The sequence below is a fragment of the Thunnus albacares genome, chromosome 10, assembly GCF_914725855.1.
Source record: "Thunnus albacares chromosome 10, fThuAlb1.1, whole genome shotgun sequence".
Taxonomy (NCBI): domain Eukaryota; kingdom Metazoa; phylum Chordata; class Actinopteri; order Scombriformes; family Scombridae; genus Thunnus; species Thunnus albacares.
Window position 1 is genome coordinate 16,712,243 of NC_058115.1, and position 25,266 is coordinate 16,737,508.

Below are 25,266 nucleotides of genomic sequence, written 5' to 3' on the forward strand. Positions count from 1 at the left end.
CCAATTAATAGCTCAAATGTCTAATGGCATGTGGGGGGGCCTTGCCTACTTATGAATTAAAATTTTAAATTGGTGAAATGTCTCCTAAATATAGGCCTATATTTAGTATGATAATGGATAATGTTTTTTGTTTGTTCAATTGTATTATAGTGGTCTATTTAACAAGGTCAAAGCCATCATTTATATATCATTCAGCTTTAATTTAACCCAGTACATACAACACAAAGGTTTCAATTGTAATATTTGATTTTGGTATATTTGATCAGCATTACAAGCAAATGTTTAATCAAACATATGCAACATATTCTGTTCCTACATAATACACAAAGACAAAACAAAAGCAAAAAACCCCTTTCAAACAATATTTTCACTGCAGAAATGTTGATGAGGATCTCTGTCTCTGTGTTTCCCTTTTTATTAACTCGTTTGTTACTCTTTTGTTTCTGTGATGCTGAGGGGAGTAGTGCTGGTCTCTAATTTGAAAGTCTCTTAAGGAGATGGTTGATACTTACTTAGTGCTGTGCTTTGTGTGCCATTGTTACTTAACCTTACTCTGTCTAGTTGAGGTTCATGGCACAATTTTCTGTCGCATTTTTTTCATGCATTTAATCAGAGTCTTTGTGTGCACATTATTTCATCTTAACGTGGATTAATCACTTTTTAAGTAAATAATCAAATGTAGCACTGAGTGCATTGGAGTACTGTGTCTTTTGCAGTATTGCAGATATTGAGGGTTGCTTTTATTTGCAGACAGCTTATGAAGAATGCAATGCAGAAAAATATTCAGTAGTCACTAAATAACATTGAATCCTCTTACTCAGACACAAAAGATAAAGCAGTGACAACAGTTTGGTCATTCATAGTAGCAAATATATGCAATGTATTAGATTATCGTTATAATAAACAAATGACTAAATAATAAAAAACCTATGCCTTAACAATCAGTGCAGTTATCAATTTATTTTACTTTGCAGTGCTATAACTGGATAAAACTCTTGGTGTCACTGTGCACCAATAAAGGCAGAAAAGGTCAGCTGCTTCATCCCATTTTTTTCCACCATTGCAAAGCTTTGTTGCGGTATTTCTGTCGGTTGAGGAGGGTACAAAAGGTCCAAGAAGGAATACAACCGTTCTTGATCAGTTTGAAATCATTTGTCGGGGAAGGATGAACGTTTGTTCTCTCATGGGAAATACGGTGTACAGAGGATTTTCTATGAGTCGCTGTTGTGTTGTTTTCCTTTTCATCAGCCTGCATTTCGTGTATGGAGATGTGAGCTACTCTATCGCAGAGGAGATGAAACGCGGGTCTGTGGTTGGAAATATAGCCAAAGATCTCGGCCTTGGGATTCCCACACTTTCCTCGCGTAAAGCTCGCATTGACACAGACAGGAATGACAAACGGTATTGCGACATTAATCTTAGCACCGGAGATCTGATTGTTACTGACAGGATCGACAGGGAGGGTCTTTGTGGTAAGAAGGCGACTTGCGTTTTAAAAGAAGAGCTTGTTTTGGAAAACCCTTTAGAGCTTCATCGTCTCAGTATTCATGTGCAAGATATAAACGACAACGCCCCACAGTTTAGTGAGGACTTGATTTCATTTGAAATACTAGAATCAGCCGTGAAAGGAGCTAGATTCTTACTCACGGAAGCCCATGATGCAGATATCGGTACAAATACTGTACAGCGCTACAATTTACAAAATAATGAGCATTTCACCATTAATGTAGATACAGGGGGTAGTGGAAGGAAACACTCCGAATTGGTCTTGGTAAAAGAATTAGACCGGGAACAAGAGAAAGAACTAAAATTGCTGCTTACAGCTATAGATGGTGGATCTCCACAGAGATCAGGTACTGCGATCATACACATCACTGTACTGGATGCTAATGATAACGCCCCAGTGTTTAGCCAGGCCATTTATAAAGCCAGCGTGCCTGAAAACGCACCTTTGGATACTCTAGTTGTTAGAGTGAGCGCTACTGATGCAGACGCGGGACCCAACGGTGATATTATATACAATTTTGATCATGTATCTGATGAGCATGTCTCTTTGTTCTCGCTTGATCCTAAGAAAGGAGAGGTAAGAGTCATCGGCTCTATTGATTATGAAACTGAGACCTCCGTTGAACTGCGAATAAGAGCAAAAGATGGACCAGGTCTTACCTCGTATTGTACAGTAATTATAGATATAACAGACGTGAATGACAACCCACCTGCTATCAGCTTGAAATCACTGTCTAACCCCATACCTGAGAATGTGTCACCTGGTACAGAGGTGGGCATCATTAATGTGCAGGACAGAGACTCTGAGAATAACCGACAGGTCCGCTGCTCCATTCAACAAAACGTCCCTTTTAAGTTGGTTCCTTCTATTAAAAACTACTATTCTCTGGTGACTACGGGACAACTGGACCGTGAACTAGTGTCTGATTACAACATTACAATCACTGCCACTGACGAGGGCTCTCCACCTCTGTCCTCCTCTAAAACTGTTCAGTTATCTGTAGCAGACATCAACGACAACCCACCTGTGTTTGAGGAACAGACCTACAGCGCATATGTGACTGAAAATAACAAACCTGGCTCCACTTTATGTTCCGTTAGTGCTCGAGACCCCGACTGGAGACAAAACGGTACAGTGATTTATTCTCTGTTACCTGGTGAGGTGAATGGAGCCCCGATGTCCTCCTATCTATCTGTTAACGGAGACACGGGGGTGATCCACGCTGTGAGGTCGTTTGATTATGAACAGTTCCGGAGTTTTAAAGTCCACGTGATGGCCAGAGACAATGGTTCTCCTCCGCTCAGCAGCAACGTGACCGTCAGTGTGTTCATATCGGATGTGAATGATAACTCTCCTCAGATACTGTACCCCGCCCCGGAGGGCAACTCCTTCATGACCGAGCTGGTCCCCAAAGCTGCACACGGAGGCTCTCTGGTGTCCAAAGTGATAGCTGTGGACGCGGACTCCGGACAGAACGCCTGGCTGTCGTATCATATAGTCAAATCCACTGATCCGGGACTTTTCAGTATTGGTCTCCACAGCGGAGAGATCAGGACACAGCGGGACATTTCTGAATCTGACAACATGAAACAGAACCTCATTGTGGCAGTGAAAGATAACGGACAGCCCTCTCTCTCTGCCACCTGTTCCATGTATTTACTTATTTCTGATAACTTGGCTGAGGTCCCAGAACTGAAGGATATTTCTTATGATGAGAAGAATTCCAAACTGACCTCTTATCTGATCATCGCGCTGGTGTCAGTTTCCACCTTTTTTCTGACCTTCATTATCATCATCCTGGGTGTGAGGTTTTGTCGCAGGAGAAAGCCCAGATTGTTGTTTGATGGAGCAGTTGCCATCCCCAGCGCGTATCTCCCTCCTAATTACGCAGATGTTGACGGCACAGGAACTTTACGCAGCACTTATAATTATGACGCCTACTTGACAACAGGATCTAGAACCAGTGACTTTAAGTTCGTAACATCTTACAATGACAACACTCTGCCTGCTGACCAGACTCTGAGGAAAAGTCCATCAGACTTTGCTGAAGTGTTTGGGGATTGTGATAATTCTCCTGAGGTAAGAGTACCAAACATCTGATCCATTATTTTATCAAAAAAACGACATCTTTTTTTTCAAATTTGTGACTAGCAGTGTGAAATTTATGTTGATCATTTAAAAAAATATCAGAAAAGCATATTCCTCCAGTGTCTATACGTTGTAAAGATTTGTCATTAGAAAAATTGGATTTAGAAAAAACGTCAATCGTTGGAGTTCTAAAACAGTTATGACATTAGCAATTAATCAGGAATCCCAATTTTTCCCAGAAACATTTACTAATTCATTTCAATACTAAATCTTTTATTAGATTCAGTTTGTTTCCATTACAGAGTAGTTGTATTTGGTTGCATTTGTGGCTGCCTTTACAGCCATTTTTGTAGATGGACACACTTCGAGACTCGATTCTAGGTGAGGTTGTTAAATCTTCGCACATTTATTGAATGCTGATATGTTTCATTTTCATAAAAGTTTGGTTATTTCCAATATGTTTACAGGAATCAGAGTCATATCAAATCTTCCTCTTTAAAGTATTGGAAACTTTTTCATTGATGATAATTTCCTTGATTGTGTTGACTAATTTAACTTTTGAGGGAACATTTAAACTTGTCTCAGTGTTTGTTGTTGTGGGTAAGGATATGTTGTTCAGATAGACTCTTTTCTTTCTTTCTTTGCTCACAGAAAATAACCCATACCCTGTAAATCATGTTATAACCTATGTTTGAAGGGGTCTCGTTGGTTATCTTTCATGTATGCAGTACATCATCTTCTACAGTAAAACTACATGTGTTTCAGTTTTGAGGAGCCTTCACGAGTAACAAATCCTCAATGTTTCTCTATATATTTCTAATGTCATATTCATATTTAGGTCGCAGATATGCAACCTATTTCCTTTTTACCTGTATGTTTTTTTATTTGCTAGTCTTTGAATGGTCATGAATTTGTTTCCATTTTCAGTTGCGCTTTGCAGTAAAGTCTAGCTCTTTGTCAGAGTTGTGGGATTTTGTAACCACTGCGTAGCCTGTGCAAGATTGTAGTGGAATTAATCAAAGTGATTGCAATTAAACCAGTTTTATTCTTTTTGTGCCCTTAATAACTTGTTAATTTCCCCTTGTTTTTCCTCTCTAGAATTTAATGAAATGTCAGTAAAAAGTAATTTGTCATTAGGCTTAAATCATTCCTTACATTAATTAAACAAGTTAGTTGGTAATTTATTTAACAATTTCAGTGTTTGAGAAAAAAAAAATTAAAGGATGTCATCTTTCTTACTTTTTACAAATAAATTATAATATGAGGCCAACGCAGTTGTGTGGATAGCTGTCATATCATTTCAAGAAATATTTAAGCACAAAGATCCAATCGCTAAAAGCTAAACGTGGTAGACATATTTTTTTAAACGGGGATATAAATGTTTATGCAAATATGAGTATTTTTCACACCTAAAAGCAGCACTCAATATGAGATCCCCCAGTGAAATAAGGCTGTTGATTTAGAAGTGCCCTGTAGGTTTGATCCTGTTAACAAGTCTCAGGACATATTTCCGTTTAAAATTAATGTTTTCTTCATAGAAATCTGTGTTCATTATTGTACGGTTTGTAAAGACAGATAGAAAAACAGCATGTAATTTCTAGAGGAGACTCACGATGTCGCTCTTCACTAGCTGTAAATGATTGTGTGTCCATGTATCCACCCACTGTTGTCGACACATAATGTGACTTGAGACGCTGCAGTTGATCGTCCAGAGAGGCAGAGACTGGGACTTGTATTGTGTCGATTTGGGTCTAAATCCTTATTTTTTGGCTGTGGTATTGTACACTGACTAGGAAACGTGAACTGTCTCAGTTCGGCGCCATGATGGCTATCACTGCATTCCCATTACAAAACGGTGTCGTGGCTTTACTTCTCTTGTCTTTGTATTTTGCCAATGGAGATATAAGCTATTCTTTTCCGGAGGAGGTGAGACGCGGATCCGTGATCGGAAATATCGCCAAAGACCTGGGCCTTGATGCAAACAGACTATCCTTTCGAAAGGCCCGCATTGATACCGATGGGAGCGCCAAGCTTTATTGTGACATAAACCTAACGAACGGGGATCTGACTGTAGCCGAGAGGATTGACAGAGAGGGCCTTTGTGGAGACAAAGCATCCTGCGTGTTAAAACAGGAACTGATGTTAGAGAATCCATTAGAGTTGCATCGAATTAACCTTCATGTCCAGGACATAAATGATAACTCTCCACAATTTAATAAAGATCTGATTCATATAGATATTAGTGAATCAGCGGCAAAAGGTGCTCGTTTTCCAATAGAAGAAGCACATGATGCGGACATAGGCAAATATTCAGTTCAGACGTACAACCTGCAGCAGAATGAGAATTTTATTTTGGGCGTTGGAACAAATTCTGTGGAACTCGTCCTTAACAAAGAGCTTGACCGTGAAACTTTAAAGGAAATTAATCTGCTTCTTACAGCTGTGGATGGTGGTTCCCCTCAAAAGTCAGGTACTGTGGTCATTCACATCACTGTACTGGATGCTAATGATAACGTCCCAGTGTTCGACCAGGCTGTTTATAAAACCAGTCTGCCTGAAAACTCTCCACTAGGTACGGTCGTGCTTACAGTAAGTGCTACTGATGCAGATGAGGGACTAAATGGAGATGTTACATATGATTTTGGACACATTTCAGAGGATGTTAAGTCAATGTTTACCATAGATCACAAGACAGGCGGTATAAAATTGATGACTGCGATTGATTTTGAATCAGTGTCATCATTTGAGCTGCGTGTCACAGCAAAAGATGGTTTGGGATTAACTTCTTATGCCAAAGTCATTATAGATGTTACTGATGTGAATGATAACGCCCCGGTTATATATCTAAAATCACTCAACAGTCCCATACCTGAGAATGTGTCACCTGGTACAGAGGTGGGCATCATTAATGTACAGGACAGAGACTCTGAGAATAACCGACAGGTCCGCTGCTCCATTCAGCAAAACGTCCCTTTTAAGTTGGTTCCTTCTATTAAAAACTACTATTCTCTGGTGACTACAGGACAACTGGACCGTGAACTAGTGTCTGATTACAACATTACAATCACCGCCAGTGACGAAGGCTCTCCACCTCTGTCCTCCTCTAAAACTGTTCAGTTATCTGTAGCAGACATCAACGACAACCCACCTGTGTTTGAGGAACAGTCCTACAGCGCTTATGTGACTGAAAATAACAAACCTGGCTCCACTCTATCTTCCGTTACTGCTCGAGACCCTGACTGGAGACAAAACGGCACAGTGATTTATTCTCTGTTACCTGGTGAGGTGAACGGAGCCCCGGTGTCCTCCTATGTATCTGTTAACGGAGACACGGGGGTGATCCACGCTGTGAGGTCGTTTGATTATGAACAGTTGAGGAGTTTTAAAGTGCACGTGATGGCCAGAGACAACGGTTCTCCTCCGCTCAGCAGCAACGTGACCGTCAGTGTGTTCATATCGGATGTGAATGACAACTCTCCTCAGATACTGTACCCCGCCCCGGAGGGCAACTCCTTCATGACCGAGCTGGTCCCCAAAGCTGCACACGGAGGCTCTCTGGTGTCCAAAGTGATAGCGGTGGACGCGGACTCCGGACAGAACGCCTGGCTGTCCTATCATATAGTCAAATCCACTGATCCGGGACTTTTCAGTATTGGTGTCCACAGCGGAGAGATCAGGACACAGCGGGACATTTCTGAATCTGACAGCATGAAACAGAACCTTATTGTGTCCGTGAAAGATAACGGACAGCCCTCTCTCTCTGCCACCTGTTCCATGTATTTACTTATTTCTGATAACTTGGCTGAGGTCCCAGAACTGAAGGATATTTCTTATGATGAGAAGAATTCCAAGCTGACCTCTTATCTGATCATCGCGCTGGTGTCTGTGTCCACCTTTTTTCTGACCTTCATTATCATCATCCTGGGTGTGAGGTTTTGTCGCAGGAGAAAGCCCAGACTGTTGTTTGATGGAGCAGTTGCCATCCCCAGCGCTTATCTCCCTCCTCATTACGCAGATGTTGACGGCACAGGAACTTTACGCAGCACTTATAATTATGACGCCTACTTGACAACAGGGTCTAGAACCAGTGACTTTAAGTTCGTAACATCTTACAATGACAACACTCTGCCTGCTGACCAGACTCTGAGGAAAAGTCCATCAGACTTTGCTGAGGTGTTTGGGGATTGTGATCGCTCTCCTGAGGTAGGAACAGGTGCCACATATCGTTTGATGTACTTGTACATTAAGGATTCAGCGAATACCTTTTCGGTTACAATTTGCACTTCCCTTTCTTGTCTGTTTTCTTTATTTTAATTTATTTACACAGTGTAACATATGAGTTGATTCAGACTTTTGATGGCTGTATTTGTCAAGCTATCTTGTGTAAATTATTTTAACTATAAATGGAGTGGTCCACTGTATAGTAATTGCGTTCATTTGTTTCTAAAGCAGACGTGACTATGCATTGTGGAGTATGTTAAATAGTAATGTTTTATTTGCTATTTTTCAATCGCTTAGAGTTTTCCAACGTAGCATATTGATATTTCCAATTCTGTGGTCATTCGAGTAGGGGCTGTTCATGTTGTTACTCTTATCTTTTTTCTGAAAATACCATTACTCTTAACACTGAATTGGGGTCTCGGCGTTGCCTCTCGAGTAGAGCTACAGCTTGTTCTTTGTGTCTCTGTCCTTGGTGCTGAACCTCGCTGATGCTTTTGTGATGCATTTTCAAGAGCAACTTACCTGTCTTTTCTTCTTCCTTTTGAAATTTTTTAGACTATAGTTTTCATAACAACTTTGTCAATTTAACCTGAGAGGTCTATGTCCACGTTTAGAGTCACATTTGAACTCTGTATTGCAGCTACATTTTACTGTGAGGAAAAACAGGGAGGAGTGAAATCACGTCGGTGAAATAAGTGAAATGTTTCCGGTCAGCAAGTAAACTTTCATGTCTGTAATTGTATCTTATGTACGAATTACTTTAAATTTACAGTTATCAACTTTTGTCTAATTTGCCAGAAGAATCGTTGCAAGCCTTTGTTTTAAATCCCACCGAAAAAAATGTCAAAAGCGTATTCTTTCCACCGTCGCACCATAAAGTGCATACTCTCTAGCATCTATTTGGCATTTTTGTATTTGTATTGTTTTTGGATGCATCAGTGGTGTTTAATCAGATAGTGTTAAGCAATTCAAGTAGTCTTTTAAGGAAGCTGGAGGTAGAGATTTTCATGTTTCAACAAAAATAATGGAATGTATTATCTTTTATCCTGAGAAAGAGAGCGCGCGAGATTATACTTGATGTTAGTTTCTCAGCGAACCTGGAGTATTGAGCATGGAACTCAGAAGGACATGATCTGTGGTCAAACATCGTTTAATATTTGGGGAACGTTGTGTTATGAAATACTTTAGGTAGATTGCTTTAGGAGGAGACGCAATCTCTTTTATGAACCCTCATGAGACAAAGAACACATATATCACTTAAAGAAATGAACAAAAAGACATAGCAGCTCCTCGTGACACTTTGATTACCTTATTAAAATCGTTTTTATTCAAGCCTTAAAATCAAACGACGTGTTAATTTCTAAAAAAAAATGCATCACTTCAGTAAAACTGTTGTTCTTGATTTGTACTCACGGTGTCACTATAGACCAGCTAAGGAGTTAAATATTCAGCCTGTTTTGCACACCACCCATTACTGGATACGACCACCCCTGTGTTCACTCTATCCTTTCACACAGACGACAAATGCTTGGGAGGAACATATATGTAATCATCGAATAACGTATTTCTCATGCTTGAAACTACCGTGTTTTAATTTGTGTAATACTGTTTGAAGATGATGCACAGGCGGCGCGTTCTTCAAAGCTTTGGCTTTGTCTTTTTCTTTGTTGTGGTGCATTACGCACACGGAGACCTGAGCTACTCTGTACAGGAGGAGCTGAAACGCGGATCTGTTATTGGAAATATCGCCAAGGATCTCGGATTGGAGGTGGGCAGACTGTCTGCTCGCAAAGCTCGTGTTGACATGGAAGGAAACGACAGACAGTATTGCGGGATTAACCTTCGAAGCGGGGATTTATTCGTTGAGGAACGAATAGACAGAGAGGAGCATTGTGGAGAAAAGCCTTCATGTGTTCTTAAATTCGACTTGCTTTTGGAGAATCCCTTGGAGTTACATCGGTTGTCCCTGCAGGTGCAAGACGTAAACGATAATTCACCAGTTTTCCCCAAAGATGTGGTGAAGCTAGAAATCGGAGAATCAGCTGTGAAAGGAGCCAGATATCGCGTTAATGCAGCACACGATGCAGATATAGGCAAGAATTCTGTTGAAAGCTACATTTTGCAACAAAACGACCATTTTGTATTCAGTATTCAGACAACAAGTGCTGGTAGAAAATATGGTGAGCTGGTTTTAGATAAGGAGTTAGACCGAGAGGAGCAGCAGGAAATGAAATTATTGCTTACGGCTGTAGATGGTGGCTCTCCTCAGAGATCCGGGACTGTAATCATACACGTCATTGTGCTTGATGCTAATGATAACGCCCCAGTTTTTACTCAGGCCGTATATACAGCTACGTTACCGGAAAACTCATCTTTGAAATCCCCAATTATCACCGTAAGTGCATCAGACGCAGACGAAGGTGTCAATGGAGAGGTGACATATGAATTTAGCAGACTCTCCGATAAATCTCAAAATCTTTTTTCACTAGATCAGAAAACAGGAGAAATTATTGTGATGGGTGACATAGATTATGAAGAGGGACAGATATATGAAGTGTTTGTTGAGGCCAAAGATGGTTATGGTCTCTCTTCAGAAGCAAAAGTAATTATTGATATCACTGATGTAAATGATAACGCCCCTGTAATATATCTTAAATCACTCACCAATCCCATACCTGAGAATGTGTCACCTGGTACAGAGGTGGGCATCATTAATGTGCAGGACAGAGACTCTGAGAATAACCGACAGGTCCGCTGCTCCATTCAGCATAATGCCCCTTTTAAGTTGGTTCCTTCTATTAAAAACTATTATTCTCTGGTGACTACAGGACAACTGGACCGTGAACTTGTATCTGATTACAACATTACAATCACTGCCACTGACGAGGGCTCTCCACCTCTGTCCTCCTCTAAAACTGTTCAGTTATCTGTAGCAGACATCAACGACAACCCACCTGTGTTTGAGGAACAGTCCTACAGCGCATATGTGACTGAAAATAACAAACCTGGCTCCACTTTATGTTCCGTTACTGCTCGAGACCCCGACTGGAGACAAAACGGTACAGTGATTTATTCTCTATTTCCCGGTGAAGTGAACGGAGCCCCGGTGTCCTCCTATCTATCTGTTAACGGAGACACGGGGGTGATCCACGCTGTGAGGTCGTTTGATTATGAACAGTTGAGGAGTTTTAAAGTCCACGTGATGGCCAGAGACAACGGTTCTCCTCCGCTCAGCAGCAACGTGACCGTCAGTGTGTTCATATCGGATGTGAATGACAACTCTCCTCAGATACTGTACCCCGCCCCGGAGGGCAACTCCTTCATGACCGAGCTGGTCCCCAAAGCTGCACATGGAGGTTCTCTGGTGTCCAAAGTGATAGCGGTGGACGCGGACTCCGGACAGAACGCCTGGCTGTCCTATCATATAGTCAAATCCACTGATCCGGGACTTTTCAGTATTGGTCTCCACAGCGGAGAGATCAGGACACAGCGGGACATTTCTGAATCTGACAGCATGAAACAGAACCTTATTGTGTCAGTGAAAGATAACGGACAGCCCTCTCTCTCTGCCACCTGTTCCATGTATTTACTTATTTCTGATAACTTGGCTGAGGTCCCAGAACTGAAGGATATTTCTTATGATGAGAAGAATTCCAAACTGACCTCTTATCTGATCATCGCGCTGGTGTCTGTGTCCACTTTTTTTCTGACCTTCATTATCATCATCCTGGGTGTGAGGTTTTGTCGCAGGAGAAAGCCCAGACTGTTGTTTGATGGAGCAGTTGCCATCCCCAGCGCTTATCTCCCTCCTAATTACGCAGATGTTGACGGCACAGGAACTTTACGCAGCACTTATAATTATGACGCCTACTTGACAACAGGGTCTAGAACCAGTGACTTTAAGTTCGTGACATCTTACAATGACAACACTCTGCCTGCTGACCAGACTCTGAGGAAGAGTCCATCAGACTTTGATGAGGTGTTTGGGGATTGTGATCGCTCTCCTGAGGTAGGAACAGGTGCCACATATCGTTTGATGTACTTGTACATTAAGGATTCAGCGAATACCTTTTCGGTTACAATTTGCACTTCCCTTTCTTGTCTGTTTTCTTCATTTTAATTTATTTAGACAATGTAACATATGAGTTGATTCAGGCTTTTGATGGCTGTATTTGTCAAGCTATCTTGTGTAAATTATTTTAATTATAAATGGAGTGGTCCACTGTATAGTAATTGCGTTCATTTGTTTCTAAAGCAGACGTGACTATGCATTGTGGAGTATGTCAAATAGTAATGTTTTATTTGCTATTTTTCAATCGCTTAGAGTTTTCCAACGTAGCATATTGATATTTCCAATTCTGTGGTCATTCGAGTAGGGGCTGTTCATGTTGTCACTCTTATCTTTTTTTCTGAAAATACCATTACTATTAACACTGAATTGGGGTCTCGGCGTTGCCTCTCGAGTAGAGCTACATCTTGTTCTTTGTGTCTCTGTCCTTGATGCTGAACCTCGCTGATGCTTTTGTGATGCATTTTCAAGAGCAACTTAATTGTCTTTTTTTCTTCCTTTTGAAATTTTTTAGACTATAGTTTTCATAACAACTTTGTCAATTTAACCTGAGAGGTCTATGTCCACGTTTAGAGTCACATTTGAACTCTGTATTGCAGCTACACTTTACTGTGAGGAAAAAACAGGGAGGAGTGAAATCACGTCGGTGAAATACGTGAAATGTTTCTCGTCAGCAAGTAAACTTTCATGTCTGTAATTATATCTTATGTAGGAATTACCTTAAATTTACAGTTATCAACTTTTGTCTAATTTGCCAGAAGAATCGTTGCAACGCTGTGTTTTAAGTCTCACCGAAAAAAATGTCAAAAGCGTATTCTTTCCACCGTCGCACCATAAAGTGCATTCTCTCTAGCATCTATTTGGCATTTTTGTATTTGTGTTGTTTTGGATGCATCAGTGGTGTTTAATCAGATAGTGTTAAGCAATTCAAGTAGTCTTTTAAGGAAGCTGGAGGTAGAGATTTTCATGTTTCAACAAAAATAATGGAATGTATTATCTTTTATCCTGAGAAAGAGAGCGCGCGAGATTATACTTGATATTAGTTTCTCAGCGAACCTGGAGTATTGAGCATGGAACTCAGAAGGACATGATCTGTGGTCAAACATCGTTTAATATTTGGGGAACGTTGTGTTATGAAATACTTTAGGTAGATTGCTTTAGGAAGAGACGCAATCTCTTTTATGAAGCCTCATGAGACAAAGAACACATATATCACTTAAAGAAATGAACAAAAATACTTAGCAGCTCCTCGTGACACTTTGATTACCTTATTAAAATCGTTTTTATTCAAGCCTTAACATCAAACGACGTGTTAATTTCTTAAAAAATTTGCATCACTTTAGTAAAACTGTTGTTCTTGATTTGTACTCACGGTGTCACTATAGACCAGCTAAGGAGTTAAATATTCAGCCTGTTTTGCACACCACCCATTACTGGATACGACCACCCCTGTGTTCACTCTATCCTTTCACACAGACGACAAATGCCTGGGAGGAACATATATGTAATCATCGAATAACGTATTTTTCATGTTTGAAACTACTGTGTTTTAATTTGTGTAATACTGTCTGAAGATGATTCACAGGCGGCGCGTTCTTCAAAGCTTTGGCTTTGTCTTTTTCTTTGTTGTGGTGCATAACGCACACGGAGACCTGAGCTACTCTGTACAGGAGGAGCTGAAACGCGGATCTGTTATTGGAAATATCGCCAAGGATCTCGGACTGGGGGTGGGCAGACTGTCTGCTCGTAAAGCTCGTGTTGACATGGAAGGAAACGACAGACAGTATTGCGGAATTAACCTTCGAAGCGGGGATTTATTCGTTGAGGAACGAATAGACAGAGAGGAGCATTGTGGAGAAAAGCCTTCATGTGTTCTTAAATTCGACTTGCTTTTGGAGAATCCCTTGGAGTTACATCGGTTGTCCCTGCAAGTGCAAGACATAAATGACAATGCACCCATTTTCCCGAAAGATATAATAAAGCTTGAAATAACAGAGTCAGCTGACAAAGGAGCGAGATATCGCATTAATGCAGCACACGATGCAGATATAGGCAAGAATTCTGTTGAAAGCTACGTTTTGCAACAAAATGACAATTTTGTGTTCAGTATTCAGACAACAAGTGCTGGCAGTAAATATGGTGAGTTGATTTTAGATAAGGAGTTAGACCGAGAGGAGCAGCAGGAAATGAAATTATTGCTTACGGCTGTAGATGGTGGCTCTCCTCAGAGATCCGGGACTGTAATCATACACGTCATTGTGCTTGATGCTAATGATAACGCCCCAGTTTTTACTCAGGCCGTATATACAGCTACGTTACCGGAAAACTCATCTTTGAAAACCCCAATTATCACCGTAAGTGCATCAGACGCAGACGAAGGTGTCAATGGAGAGGTGACATATGAATTTAGCAGATTGTCCGATAAATCAAGAAAAATGTTTTCACTAGATCAGAAAACAGGAGAAATTATTGTGATAGGTGACATAGATTATGAAGAGGGACAGATATATGAAGTGATTGTTGAGGCCAAAGATGGTTATGGTCTCTCTTCAGAAGCAAAAGTAATTATTGATATCACTGATATGAATGATAACGCCCCTGTAATATATCTTAAATCACTCACCAATCCCATACCTGAGAATGTGTCACCTAGTACAGAGGTGGGAATCATTAACGTGCAGGACAGAGACTCTGAGAATAACCGACAGGTCCGCTGCTCCATTCAGCATAACGTCCCTTTTAAATTGATTCCTTCTATTAAAAACTACTATTCTCTGGTGACTACAGGACAACTGGACCGTGAACTAGTGTCTGATTACAACATTACAATCACTGCCACTGACGAGGGCTCTCCACCTCTGTCCTCCTCTAAAACTGTTCAATTATCTGTAGCAGACATCAACGACAACCCACCTGTATTTGAGGAACAGACCTACAACGCATATGTGACTGAAAATAACAAACCTGGCTCTACTCTATGTTCCGTTACTGCTCGAGACCCCGACTGGAGACAAAACGGTACAGTGATTTATTCTCTGTTACCTGGTGAGGTGAACGGAGCCCCGGTGTCCTCCTATCTATCCGTTAACGGAGACACAGGGATGATCCACGCCGTGAGGTCGTTTGACTATGAACAGTTGAGGAGTTTTAAAGTCCACGTGATGGCCAGAGACAACGGTTCTCCTCCGCTCAGCAGCAACGTGACCGTCAGTGTGTTCATATCTGATGTGAATGACAACTCTCCTCAGATACTGTACCCCGCCCCGGAGGGCAACTCCTTCATGACCGAGCTGGTCCCCAAAGCTGCACACGGAGGCTCTCTGGTGTCCAAAGTGATAGCGGTGGACGCGGACTCCGGACAGAACGCCTGGCTGTCCTATCATATAGTCAAATCCACTGATCCAGGACTTTTCAGTATTGGTCTCCACAGCGGAGAGATCAGGACACAGCGGGACATTTCTGAATCCGACAGCATGAAACAGAACCTCATTGTGGCAGTGAAAGATAACGGACAGCCCTCTCTCTCTGCCACCTGTTCCATGTATTTACTTATTTCTGATAACTTGGCTGAGGTCCCAGAACTGAAGGATATTTCTTATGATGAGAAGAATTCCAAACTGACCTCTTATCTGATCATTGCGCTGGTCTCCGTGTCCACTTTTTTCCTGACTTTTATCATCATCATCCTGGGTGTGAGGTTTTGTCGCAGGAGAAAGCCCAGACTGTTGTTTGATGGAGCAGTTGCCATCCCCAGCGCTTATCTCCCTCCTAATTACGCAGATGTTGACGGCACAGGAACTTTACGCAGCACTTATAATTATGACGCCTACTTGACAACAGGATCTAGAACCAGTGACTTTAAGTTCGTGACATCTTACAATGACAACACTCTGCCTGCTGACCAGACTCTGAGGAAAAGTCCATCAGACTTTGCTGATGCATTTGGAGATTTTGATGGCTCTCCCGAGGTAGGCAAACGTCTCATATCGTCCTTCCAAATTTTAAAAAACTTCCACAATTAGGGAATCTCGTGTTTTGTCTTTGAAGTCACACTTTTTGTCCCCACAAAACTTTTTGTAGGGTCTAAAAGATGTAATGTTTAATAATGGTTGTAAAAAGCTGTCGACTTGGGAGTTTTTAACGTGATTAAATTTCACGTCATAATTGTTTTAATGTTAAATGATTCACCAACAACGTTTTCAAACAAACGAGGCTGTCTGCCTTGGTGCAGAATTGCTGAAAAGCTGTTAAAGCATCTGTTTGAAGGGTCTGGACCTTCACTTCCAACGTAATCACTCAGATGCTCAAACACTTGTCGAACATACTGACTTCAGAGGTCAGTCATTTAAGAATATGTGTTTTTGAGGCTTTTCTTACTCTGTTTAGTTTTATTTAATCTTCCTGCCTACCAACATAGCTGCTCTCTGGGGGGAAAAATCCCTTTGAATACTGCTCATAGTTTCTCTGTCCATGGTGCTGAACACAGAGTTTCAGTACAGTTATACTTTTAAAGCCAGCTCACCTTTACTTTGTGTGTTGTTAGTTGGAAAATATTTAGCCACATAGTATGTAATGTAAAAAACGTTTTTTTCCCCCTTGACAATGATTTTTCTATTTCATGTAATACATTTGATGGCGTAATTAGCCAATATATTGGTTCATAGTTATTTGAAGGTAATCTAAAGACTGTAGTATTACCTTTTGGTTTAGGTTGTATAATGAACTGTGTAAATGTTTCTTATTTAAATTGGTTTAAACAAAATCCTGTATGTCATTGTTATATCTCAAGACGTACTCAAGGTGTCAGTGTGCACTAACAAACGAGAATTCACGATCACTCCCCACCCTTTTATGTCGACAAATTAAAAAAAACAGATTGAGGAATATTGCAGCACTGGCCTAAACTGCTTGGTAATATGACTGCGGTGTAAGGACTTCTGAATATCCGAGGAAATCACGAGTAGATCGTTGATGTATTTCGTTTAAACTCAAATCTTGGTGTTTTTGTTTTCTTGTCGTAATAATGGGACAAGACCGATTTTCGCTCCCCTGCTACGGCTTTGCTTTGCTTTTTCTTGTCCTCCACCCCATCAACGGAGACGTGAGCTACTCCATACCGGAGGAGATGAAACGTGGATCTATAATCGGAAATATCGCTAAAGATCTGGGACTTGATTTGAGCAGACTGTCTGCTCGCAAGGCCCGTATCGATACGGAGGATAACAACGTTAAGTACTGCGGAGTTAATCTCAATACCGGAGACTTGATTGTACAAGAAAGGATTGACAGAGAAGGGCTTTGTGGGAAAAAGGCATCATGTGTTCTAAAACAGGAACTTGTACTGGAGAATCCATTAGAGCTACACCGTATTAACATTCGCGTTCAAGACATCAATGACAATTCACCGCAGTTTAAAGAGGATTCGCTAAAATTAGAGATCCAGGAATCCGCGGACAAGGGTGAACGCTTTCTTCTTGGAGAGGCACACGATGGAGACATCGGAGAAAATGCTGTTCAGGGCTACTCACTTCAGCAGAATGAACACTTCTCATTAAATGTTAAGACAAAGGGCGGTGGGCGAAAATATGGTGAATTAGTCTTAGACAAAGAATTAGATAGAGAAGATAAAAAGGAGTTGACGCTCTTGCTTACCGCATTTGATGGTGGCTCTCCTCAGAGATCAGGCACTGTAGTCATACACGTCACTGTACTGGATGCTAATGATAATGTACCAGTCTTTAGCCAGACTGTCTATAAAGTCAGTCTAACTGAAAACTCTCCTCTCGATACTGTTGTGATCACAGTGAGTGCTACTGATGCAGACGAAGGCTTAAATAGCGAAATTACCTATGGATTTGATCATGTTTCAGATGAAAATAACGTGTTTTCTTTGGACGCTAAAACGGGAGAGGTGAGAGTAGCTGGTGCTATTGATTATGAGAAAATGTCATCCTATGAAATGCAGATTAGCGCAAAAGATGGTCTGGGATTAGTTTCATATGCAACATTAATTATTGAAGTTACTGACATAAATGACAACGCCCCAATTATACACCTGAAATCATTGACAAACCCTATACCTGAGAATGTGTCACCTGGTACAGAGGTAGGCATCATTAATGTGCAGGACAGAGACTCTGAGAATAACCGACAGGTCCGCTGCTCCATTCAGCAAAACGTCCCTTTTAAGTTGGTTCCTTCTATTAAAAACTACTATTCTCTGGTGACTACAGGACAACTGGACCGTGAACTAGTGTCTGATTACAACATTACAATCACTGCCACAGACGAGGGCTCTCCACCTCTGTCCTCCTCTAAAACTGTTCAGTTATCTGTTGCAGACATCAACGACAACCCACCTGTGTTTGAGGAACAGTCCTACAGCGCATATGTGACTGAAAATAACAAACCTGGCTCTACTCTATGTTCCGTTACTGCTCGAGACCCTGACTGGAGACAAAACGGTACAGTGATTTATTCTCTGTTGCCTGGTGAGGTGAACGGAGCCCCGGTGTCCTCCTATGTATCTGTTAACGGAGACACGGGGGTGATCCACGCCGTGAGGTCGTTTGATTATGAACAGTTCAGGAGTTTTAAAGTGCAGGTGATGGCCAGAGACAACGGTTCTCCTCCGCTCAGCAGCAACGTGACCGTCAGTGTGTTCATATCGGATGTGAATGACAACTCTCCTCAGATTCTTTACCCCGCCCCGGAGGGCAACTCCTTCATGACGGAGCTGGTCCCCAAAGCTGCACACGGAGGCTCTCTGGTGTCCAAAGTGATAGCGGTGGACGCGGACTCCGGACAGAACGCCTGGCTGTCCTATCATATAGTCAAATCCACTGATCCGGGACTTTTCAGTATTGGTCTCCACAGCGGAGAGATCAGGACACAGCGGGACATTTCTGAATCTGACAGCATGAAACAGAACCTTATTGTGGCAGTGAAAGATAACGGACAGCCCTCTCTCTCTGCCACCTGTTCCATGTATTTACTTATTTCTGATAACTTGGCTGAGGTCCCAGAACTGAAGGATATTTCTTATGATGAGAAGAATTCCAAACTGACCTCTTATCTGATCATCGCGCTGGTGTCTGTTTCCACATTTTTTTTGACCTTCATTATCATCATCCTGGGTGTGAGGTTTTGTCGCAGGAGAAAGCCCAGACTGTTGTTTGATGGAGCAGTTGCCATCCCCAGCGCTTATCTCCCTCCTAATTACGCAGATGTTGACGGCACAGGAACTTTACGCAGCACTTATAATTATGACGCCTACTTGACAACAGGATCGAGAACCAGTGACTTTAAGTTCGTGACATCTTACAATGACAACACTCTGCCTGCTGACCAGACTCTGAGGAAAAGTCCATCAGACTTTGCTGAAGTGTTTGGGGATTGTGATCGCTCTCCTGAGGTAGGACCAGGTGCCACATATCGTTTGATGTACTTGTACATTAAGGATTCAGCGAATACCTTTTCGGTTACAATTTGCACTTCCCTTTCTTGTCTGTTTTCTTTATTTTAATTTATTTACACAGTGTAACATATGAGTTTATTCAGACTTTTGATGGCTGTATTTGTCAAGCTATCTTGTGTAAATTATTTTAATTATAAATGGAGTGGTCCACTGTATAGTAATTGCGTTCATTTGTTTCTAAAGCAGACGTGACTATGAATTGTGGAGTATGTTAAATAGTAATGTTTTATTTACTATTTTTCAATCGCTTAGAGTTTTCCAACGTAGCATATTGATACTTCCAATTCTGTGGTCATTCGAGTAGGGGCTGTTCATGTTGTTACTCTTATCTTTTTTTTCTGAAAATACCATTATTGATAACACTGAATTGGGGTCTCGGCGTTGCCTCTCGAGTAGAGCTGCATTGTGTCTTTGTCCTTGGTGCTGAACCTCACTGATGCTTTTGTTATGCATTTTCAAGAGCAACTTACCTGTCTTTTTTTCTTCCTTTTGAAATTTTTTAGACTATAGTTTTCATAACAACTTTGTCAATTTAACCTGAGAGGTCTATGTCCACGTTTAGAGTGACATTTGAACTCTGCATTGCAGCTACACTTTACTGTGAGGAAAAAACAGGGAGGAGGGAAATCACGTCGGTGAAATAAGTGAAATGTTTCCGGTCAGCAAGTAAACTTTCATGTCTGTAATTGTATCTTATGTACAAATTACTTCAAATTTACAGTTATCAACTTTTGTCTAATTTGCCAGAAGAATCGTTGCAAGCCTTTGTTTTAAATCCCACCCAAAAAATGGTCAAAAGCGTATTCTTTCCACCGTCGCAGCATGAAGTGCATTCTCTCTAGCATGTATTTGGCATTTTTGTATTTGTGCTGTTTTTGGATGCATCAGTGGTGTTTAATCAGATAGTGTTAAGCAATTCAAGTAGTCTTTTAAGGAAGCTGGAGGTAGAGATTTTCATGTTTCAACAAAATAATGGAATGTATTATCCTTTATGCTGAGAAAAAGAGCGCGCGAGAGAAGACTTGATATTAGTTTCTCAGCGAACCTGGAGTATTGAGCATGGAACTCAGAAGGACATGATCTGTGGTCAAACATCGTTTAATATTTGGGGAACGTTGTGTTATGAAATACTTTAGGTAGATTGCTTTAGGAGGAGACGCAATCTCTTTTATGACGCCTCATGAGACAAAGAACACATATCACTTAAAGAAATGAACAAAAAGACAGCAGGTCCTCGTGACACTTTGATTACCTTATTAAAATCGTTTTTATTCAAGACTTAAAATCAAACGACGTGTTAATTTCTTAAAAAATTTGCATCACTTCAGTAAAACTGTTGTTCTTGATTTGTACTCACGGTGTCACTATAGACCAGCTAAGGAGTTAAATATTCAGCCTGTTTTGCACACCACCCATTACTGGATACGACCACCCCTGTGTTCACTATATCCTTTCACACAGACGACAATTGCTTGGGAGGAACATATATGTAATCATCGAATAACGTATTTCTCATGCTTGAAACTACCGTGTTTTAATTTGTGTAATACTGTCTGAAGATGATGCACAGGCGGCGCGTTCTTCAAAGCTTTGGCTTTGTCTTTTTCTTTGTTGTGGTGCATAACGCACACGGAGACCTGAGCTACTCTGTACAGGAGGAGCTGAAACGCGGATCTGTTATTGGAAATATCGCCAAGGATCTCGGACTGGAGGTGGGCAGACTATCTGCTCGTAAAGCTCGTGTTGACATGGAAGGAAACGACAGACAGTATTGCGGGATTAACCTTCGAAGCGGGGATTTATTCGTTGAGGAACGAATAGACAGAGAGGAGCATTGTGGAGAAAAGCCTTCATGTGTTCTTAAATTCGACTTGCTTTTGGAGAATCCCTTGGAGTTACATCGGTTGTCCCTGCAAGTGCAAGACGTAAACGATAATTCACCAGTTTTCCCCAAAGATATGGTGAAGCTAGAAATCAGAGAATCAGCTGTGAAAGGAGCCAGATATCGCGTTAATGCAGCACACGATGCAGATATAGGCAAGAATTCTGTTGAAAGCTACATTTTGCAACAAAACGACCATTTTGTATTCAATATTCAGACAACAAGTGCTGGCAGTAAATATGGTGAGTTGGTTTTAGATAAGGAGTTAGACCGAGAGGAGCAGCAGGAAATGAAATTATTGCTTACGGCTGTAGATGGTGGCTCTCCTCAGAGATCCGGGACTGTAATCATACACGTCATTGTGCTTGATGCTAATGATAACGCCCCAGTTTTCACTCAGGCCGTATATACAGCCACGTTACCGGAAAACTCACCTTTGAAATCCCCAATTATCACCGTAAGTGCATCAGACGCAGACGAAGGTGTCAATGGAGAGGTGACATATGAATTTAGCAGACTCTCTGATAAATCAAGAAAAATGTTTTCACTAGATCAGAAAACAGGAGAAATTATTGTGATAGGTGACATAGATTATGAAGAGGGACAGATATATGAAGTGATTGTTGAGGCCAAAGATGGTTATGGTCTCTCTTCAGAAGCAAAAGTAATAATTGATATCACTGATGTAAATGATAACGCCCCTGTAATATATCTAAAATCACTCACCAATCCCATACCTGAGAATGTGTCACCTGGTACAGAGGTGGGAATCATTAATGTGCAGGACAGAGACTCTGAGAATAACCGACAGGTCCGCTGCTCCATTCAGCATAATGCCCCTTTTAAGTTGGTTCCTTCTATTAAAAACTACTATTCTCTGGTGACTACAGGACAACTGGACCGTGAACTAGTATCTGATTACAACATTACAATCACTGCCACTGACGAGGGCTCTCCACCTCTGTCCTCCTCTAAAACTGTTCAGTTATCTGTAGCAGACATCAACGACAACCCACCTGTGTTTGAGGAACAGTCCTACAGCGCATATGTGACTGAAAATAACAAACCTGGCTCCACTTTATGTTCCGTTAGTGCTCGAGACCCCGACTGGAGACAAAACGGTACAGTGATTTATTCCCTGTTACCTGGTGAGGTGAACGGAGCCCCGGTGTCCTCCTATGTATCTGTTAACGGAGACACGGGGGTGATCCACGCCGTGAGGTCGTTTGATTATGAACAGCTGAGGAGTTTTAAAGTCCACGTGATGGCCAGAGACAACGGTTCTCCTCCGCTCAGCAGCAACGTGACCGTCAGTGTGTTCATATCGGATGTGAATGACAACTCTCCTCAGATACTGTACCCCGCCCCGGAGGGCAACTCCTTCATGACCGAGCTGATCCCCAAAGCTGCACACGGAGGCTCTCTGGTGTCCAAAGTGATAGCGGTGGACGCGGACTCCGGACAGAACGCCTGGTTGTCCTATCATATAGTCAAATCCACTGATCCGGGACTCTTCAGTATTGGTCTCCACAGCGGAGAGATCAGGACACAGCGGGACATTTCTGAATCTGACAGCATGAAACAGAACCTTATTGTGGCAGTGACAGATAACGGACAGCCCTCTCTCTCTGCCACCTGTTCCATGTATTTACTTATTTCTGATAACTTGGCTGAGGTCCCAGAACTGAAGGATATTTCTTATGATGAGAAGAATTCCAAACTGACCTCTTATCTGATCATCGCGCTGGTGTCTGTGTCCACCTTTTTTCTGACATTCATCATCATCATCCTGGGTGTGAGGTTTTGTCGCAGGAGAAAGCCCAGACTGTTGTTTGATGGAGCAGTTGCCATCCCCAGCGCGTATCTCCCTCCGAATTACGCAGATGTTGACGGCACAGGAACTTTACGCAGCACTTATAATTATGACGCCTACTTGACAACGGGATCGAGAACCAGTGACTTTAAGTTCGTGACATCTTACAATGACAACACTCTGCCTGCTGACCAGACTCTGAGGAAAAGTCCATCAGACTTTGCTGAAGTGTTTGGGGATTGTGATCGCTCTCCTGAGGTACGCACACATTCAATGTCACTAAAATCGTGTTTAACGTCCTGAAGAAGCCATTCTGCTGTTTTATTTTGTCTCTTTTCAGTGCATTGTTATTTTCTTTAGTGATCAATAACCCCTTTAAGGGTGTGAGGGTTGCTAAGAATGCATGATGGTTGTTCAAGACTTTAGACTTCAACTTTTATCGATACCATTTTTAGGAGATGACATAGATTACTTTAATAGAACCTTTACATCTGTTTTCTTTCTTTTCACACCCCACTCCACCCACACAGAAAACAATACACTATGCGCATGTTATCTCGTTTAATATGCCTATACCGCCAATTCTTTGGAATTTTTAAGGTACTTCAAGGCCAGTTTCCTTTTTTGTTTCCATTAAGATAATCTGTTTCTATGTAGTTTCATGACTTGCCCTTTTTTATGTTGAAGAAAACTTTTCGAGTTTCGTTCCTTGTTGCTCTGTCCGTGGTGCTGAATTGCTTTTTATCTTCTGGTGCTCTTAGAGATAGTTTGCCTCTTGGGTTATTGGCTGCTGTTATTTTTCCCCTTTGCTGATTTTTGTTTCAATACACTTGCAATAATACAGCTTTTAGTAAAATAATCAGGCATTCTTTGCTTTTATATTTTCATATGTTGTTGCTCTAATCTTGTTCCATTCCAAGAGCGTGTTTTGGTTTGATACTTATTCAAAGTTTCTTAATCACTAATGTTAATAGGGCGCAGTCTTAAAATTTTGTGAATAAATGGAGCCTCTTCTATTTTCTATTTTCTAGCGGAGTTTCGTTTCCCTAAAGGGCGCTTCTACATGTAAAATGCGATCTCTCTCAAGCTTATGCTATACCGTCTTAAATACAAATTTATGATTCCCTCATACATGCATTTAAATTTCTTGCTAAGATTTTTGTGTCTATCTACTTGTTAGTTTGATTGATACCATCCATTGTTGTCCAGTATGAAATTACACTACACAAAACCTAAAGCTTTACAATAAAAATGTTTACAAATGAATGCATCCATTCAAATAAAAGTTATTACAATCAGACTTCGACAGATCAGCTTTCAACAAATAGTGTACTTTTATCCTGAAACTGTGATATTGATGTATTTGGTGATATTTTTTTTTATAGTAATGAATTAAATCTTCTTGACCTTTGCAACAGATGTTAATCATTGTAAGTCAGCTTTTAGGATGCCTATCTTCGGTGAAATGATACATCAGGGAACAATAATACAAGTATAAGATGCATCTAAAATAATTATTCTTTCGTTATAGATGTTTGATTACGTGTTTTAAAAGTAACAAAGTGTTTAATATTTCAGTTGCTTATTACTAGATATTCAAGAATACATTTAAATACCTACTGTATGTGTGAGAGATGTCTGATCTCACCGCTTAATTTGAAAAATTCTTATAGGTTTCTGATTATTTCACATTGAATTGTCGTTGATTGCAATGCGTTCACTTAAAGTTAATTAACATTTGTGATATGTTTAAAAGCACATTGCAGTTTAATTCACCGACTATCAAAGTCATCTGATGGTCCAGTAGGTTCAAATTCTTTGGTTAAAATGAATGAATACATTTCCACATAATGCTTGAAATCTGCAAAAGTATGAGGCATAGAGTGCTTTCGTATTGGATGAGTACACAAAACCTACTGTATATATGTAGACCTTTAACAAGATTTGCCTTGCTCAAGACTAAACTCAGTAAGGTGTGAACGTAAAGATACTCTAGAGAGGGAGGAAAAATACGCCCACCGTTTCATCAACGAGGGATATGAGGTTTTTGTACATACGTTTATGTTTCCCATGTAACATGTGCAGTGTCGAGATGAAAGGAAACAATAACAGAAATCTAAAATGAAAAAGTTTCCTTTATTTGTCTGTGGGCACTGTCTGTAAAGTGTCTACATTTTGACGCATCAAAGTCTCTTGTAAACACGAGACT

The 25,266-nt window shown here is 41.0% G+C and overlaps 6 protein-coding genes across 9 annotated transcripts in view; all 6 read left to right on the top strand.

Annotated features, from left to right (window-relative positions):
- The window catches only part of LOC122990858 (protocadherin gamma-C5-like), a 293,120-nt gene that overhangs the window by 20,097 nt on the left and 247,757 nt on the right, over positions 1-25,266 (top strand). For 2 of the 4 annotated variants that reach the window (XM_044364415.1, XM_044364423.1), the window contains exon 1: positions 13,442-15,853. The exons of the other annotated variants lie outside the window; for them this stretch is intronic. In XM_044364415.1, the coding sequence (XP_044220350.1) occupies positions 13,460-15,853 (2,394 nt within the window). In that variant the 5' untranslated portion in view covers positions 13,442-13,459. Of the gene's footprint in view, positions 1-13,441; positions 15,854-25,266 lie in introns of those variants that run through there. 4 annotated transcript variants of the gene reach the window in all.
- LOC122990879 (protocadherin beta-16-like) lies at positions 989-3,636 on the top strand. Its single transcript, XM_044364447.1, has one exon. It carries the CDS (start codon positions 1,166-1,168, stop codon positions 3,605-3,607), a length of 2,442 nt encoding a protein of 813 aa, XP_044220382.1. The 5' UTR covers positions 989-1,165; the 3' UTR covers positions 3,608-3,636.
- Positions 5,331-7,938, top strand: LOC122990864 (protocadherin beta-16-like). Its single transcript, XM_044364430.1, has one exon. It carries the CDS (start codon positions 5,417-5,419, stop codon positions 7,907-7,909), a length of 2,493 nt encoding a protein of 830 aa, XP_044220365.1. The 5' UTR covers positions 5,331-5,416; the 3' UTR covers positions 7,910-7,938.
- LOC122990913 (protocadherin beta-15-like) lies at positions 9,201-13,279 on the top strand. Its single transcript, XM_044364487.1, has 2 exons — positions 9,201-11,825; positions 13,271-13,279. Exons 1-2 carry the CDS (start codon positions 9,432-9,434, stop codon positions 13,277-13,279), a joined length of 2,403 nt encoding a protein of 800 aa, XP_044220422.1. The 5' UTR covers positions 9,201-9,431.
- On the top strand, positions 16,684-20,741 carry LOC122990914 (protocadherin beta-15-like). Its single transcript, XM_044364488.1, has 2 exons — positions 16,684-19,365; positions 20,733-20,741. Exons 1-2 carry the CDS (start codon positions 16,909-16,911, stop codon positions 20,739-20,741), a joined length of 2,466 nt encoding a protein of 821 aa, XP_044220423.1. The 5' UTR covers positions 16,684-16,908.
- LOC122990915 (protocadherin beta-15-like) lies at positions 20,642-23,360 on the top strand. The gene has a single exon (XM_044364489.1). The coding sequence runs from the start codon at positions 20,922-20,924 to the stop codon at positions 23,358-23,360; it is 2,439 nt and encodes an 812-aa protein (XP_044220424.1). The 5' UTR covers positions 20,642-20,921.

Coding starts and splice junctions, on each gene's coding strand:
- LOC122990879 (XM_044364447.1), top strand. CDS start 1,166: ATGAACGTTTGTTCTCTCATGGGAAATACGGTGTACAGAGGATTTTCT.
- LOC122990864 (XM_044364430.1), top strand. CDS start 5,417: ATGATGGCTATCACTGCATTCCCATTACAAAACGGTGTCGTGGCTTTA.
- LOC122990913 (XM_044364487.1), top strand. CDS start 9,432: ATGATGCACAGGCGGCGCGTTCTTCAAAGCTTTGGCTTTGTCTTTTTC.
- LOC122990914 (XM_044364488.1), top strand. CDS start 16,909: ATGGGACAAGACCGATTTTCGCTCCCCTGCTACGGCTTTGCTTTGCTT.
- LOC122990915 (XM_044364489.1), top strand. CDS start 20,922: ATGATGCACAGGCGGCGCGTTCTTCAAAGCTTTGGCTTTGTCTTTTTC.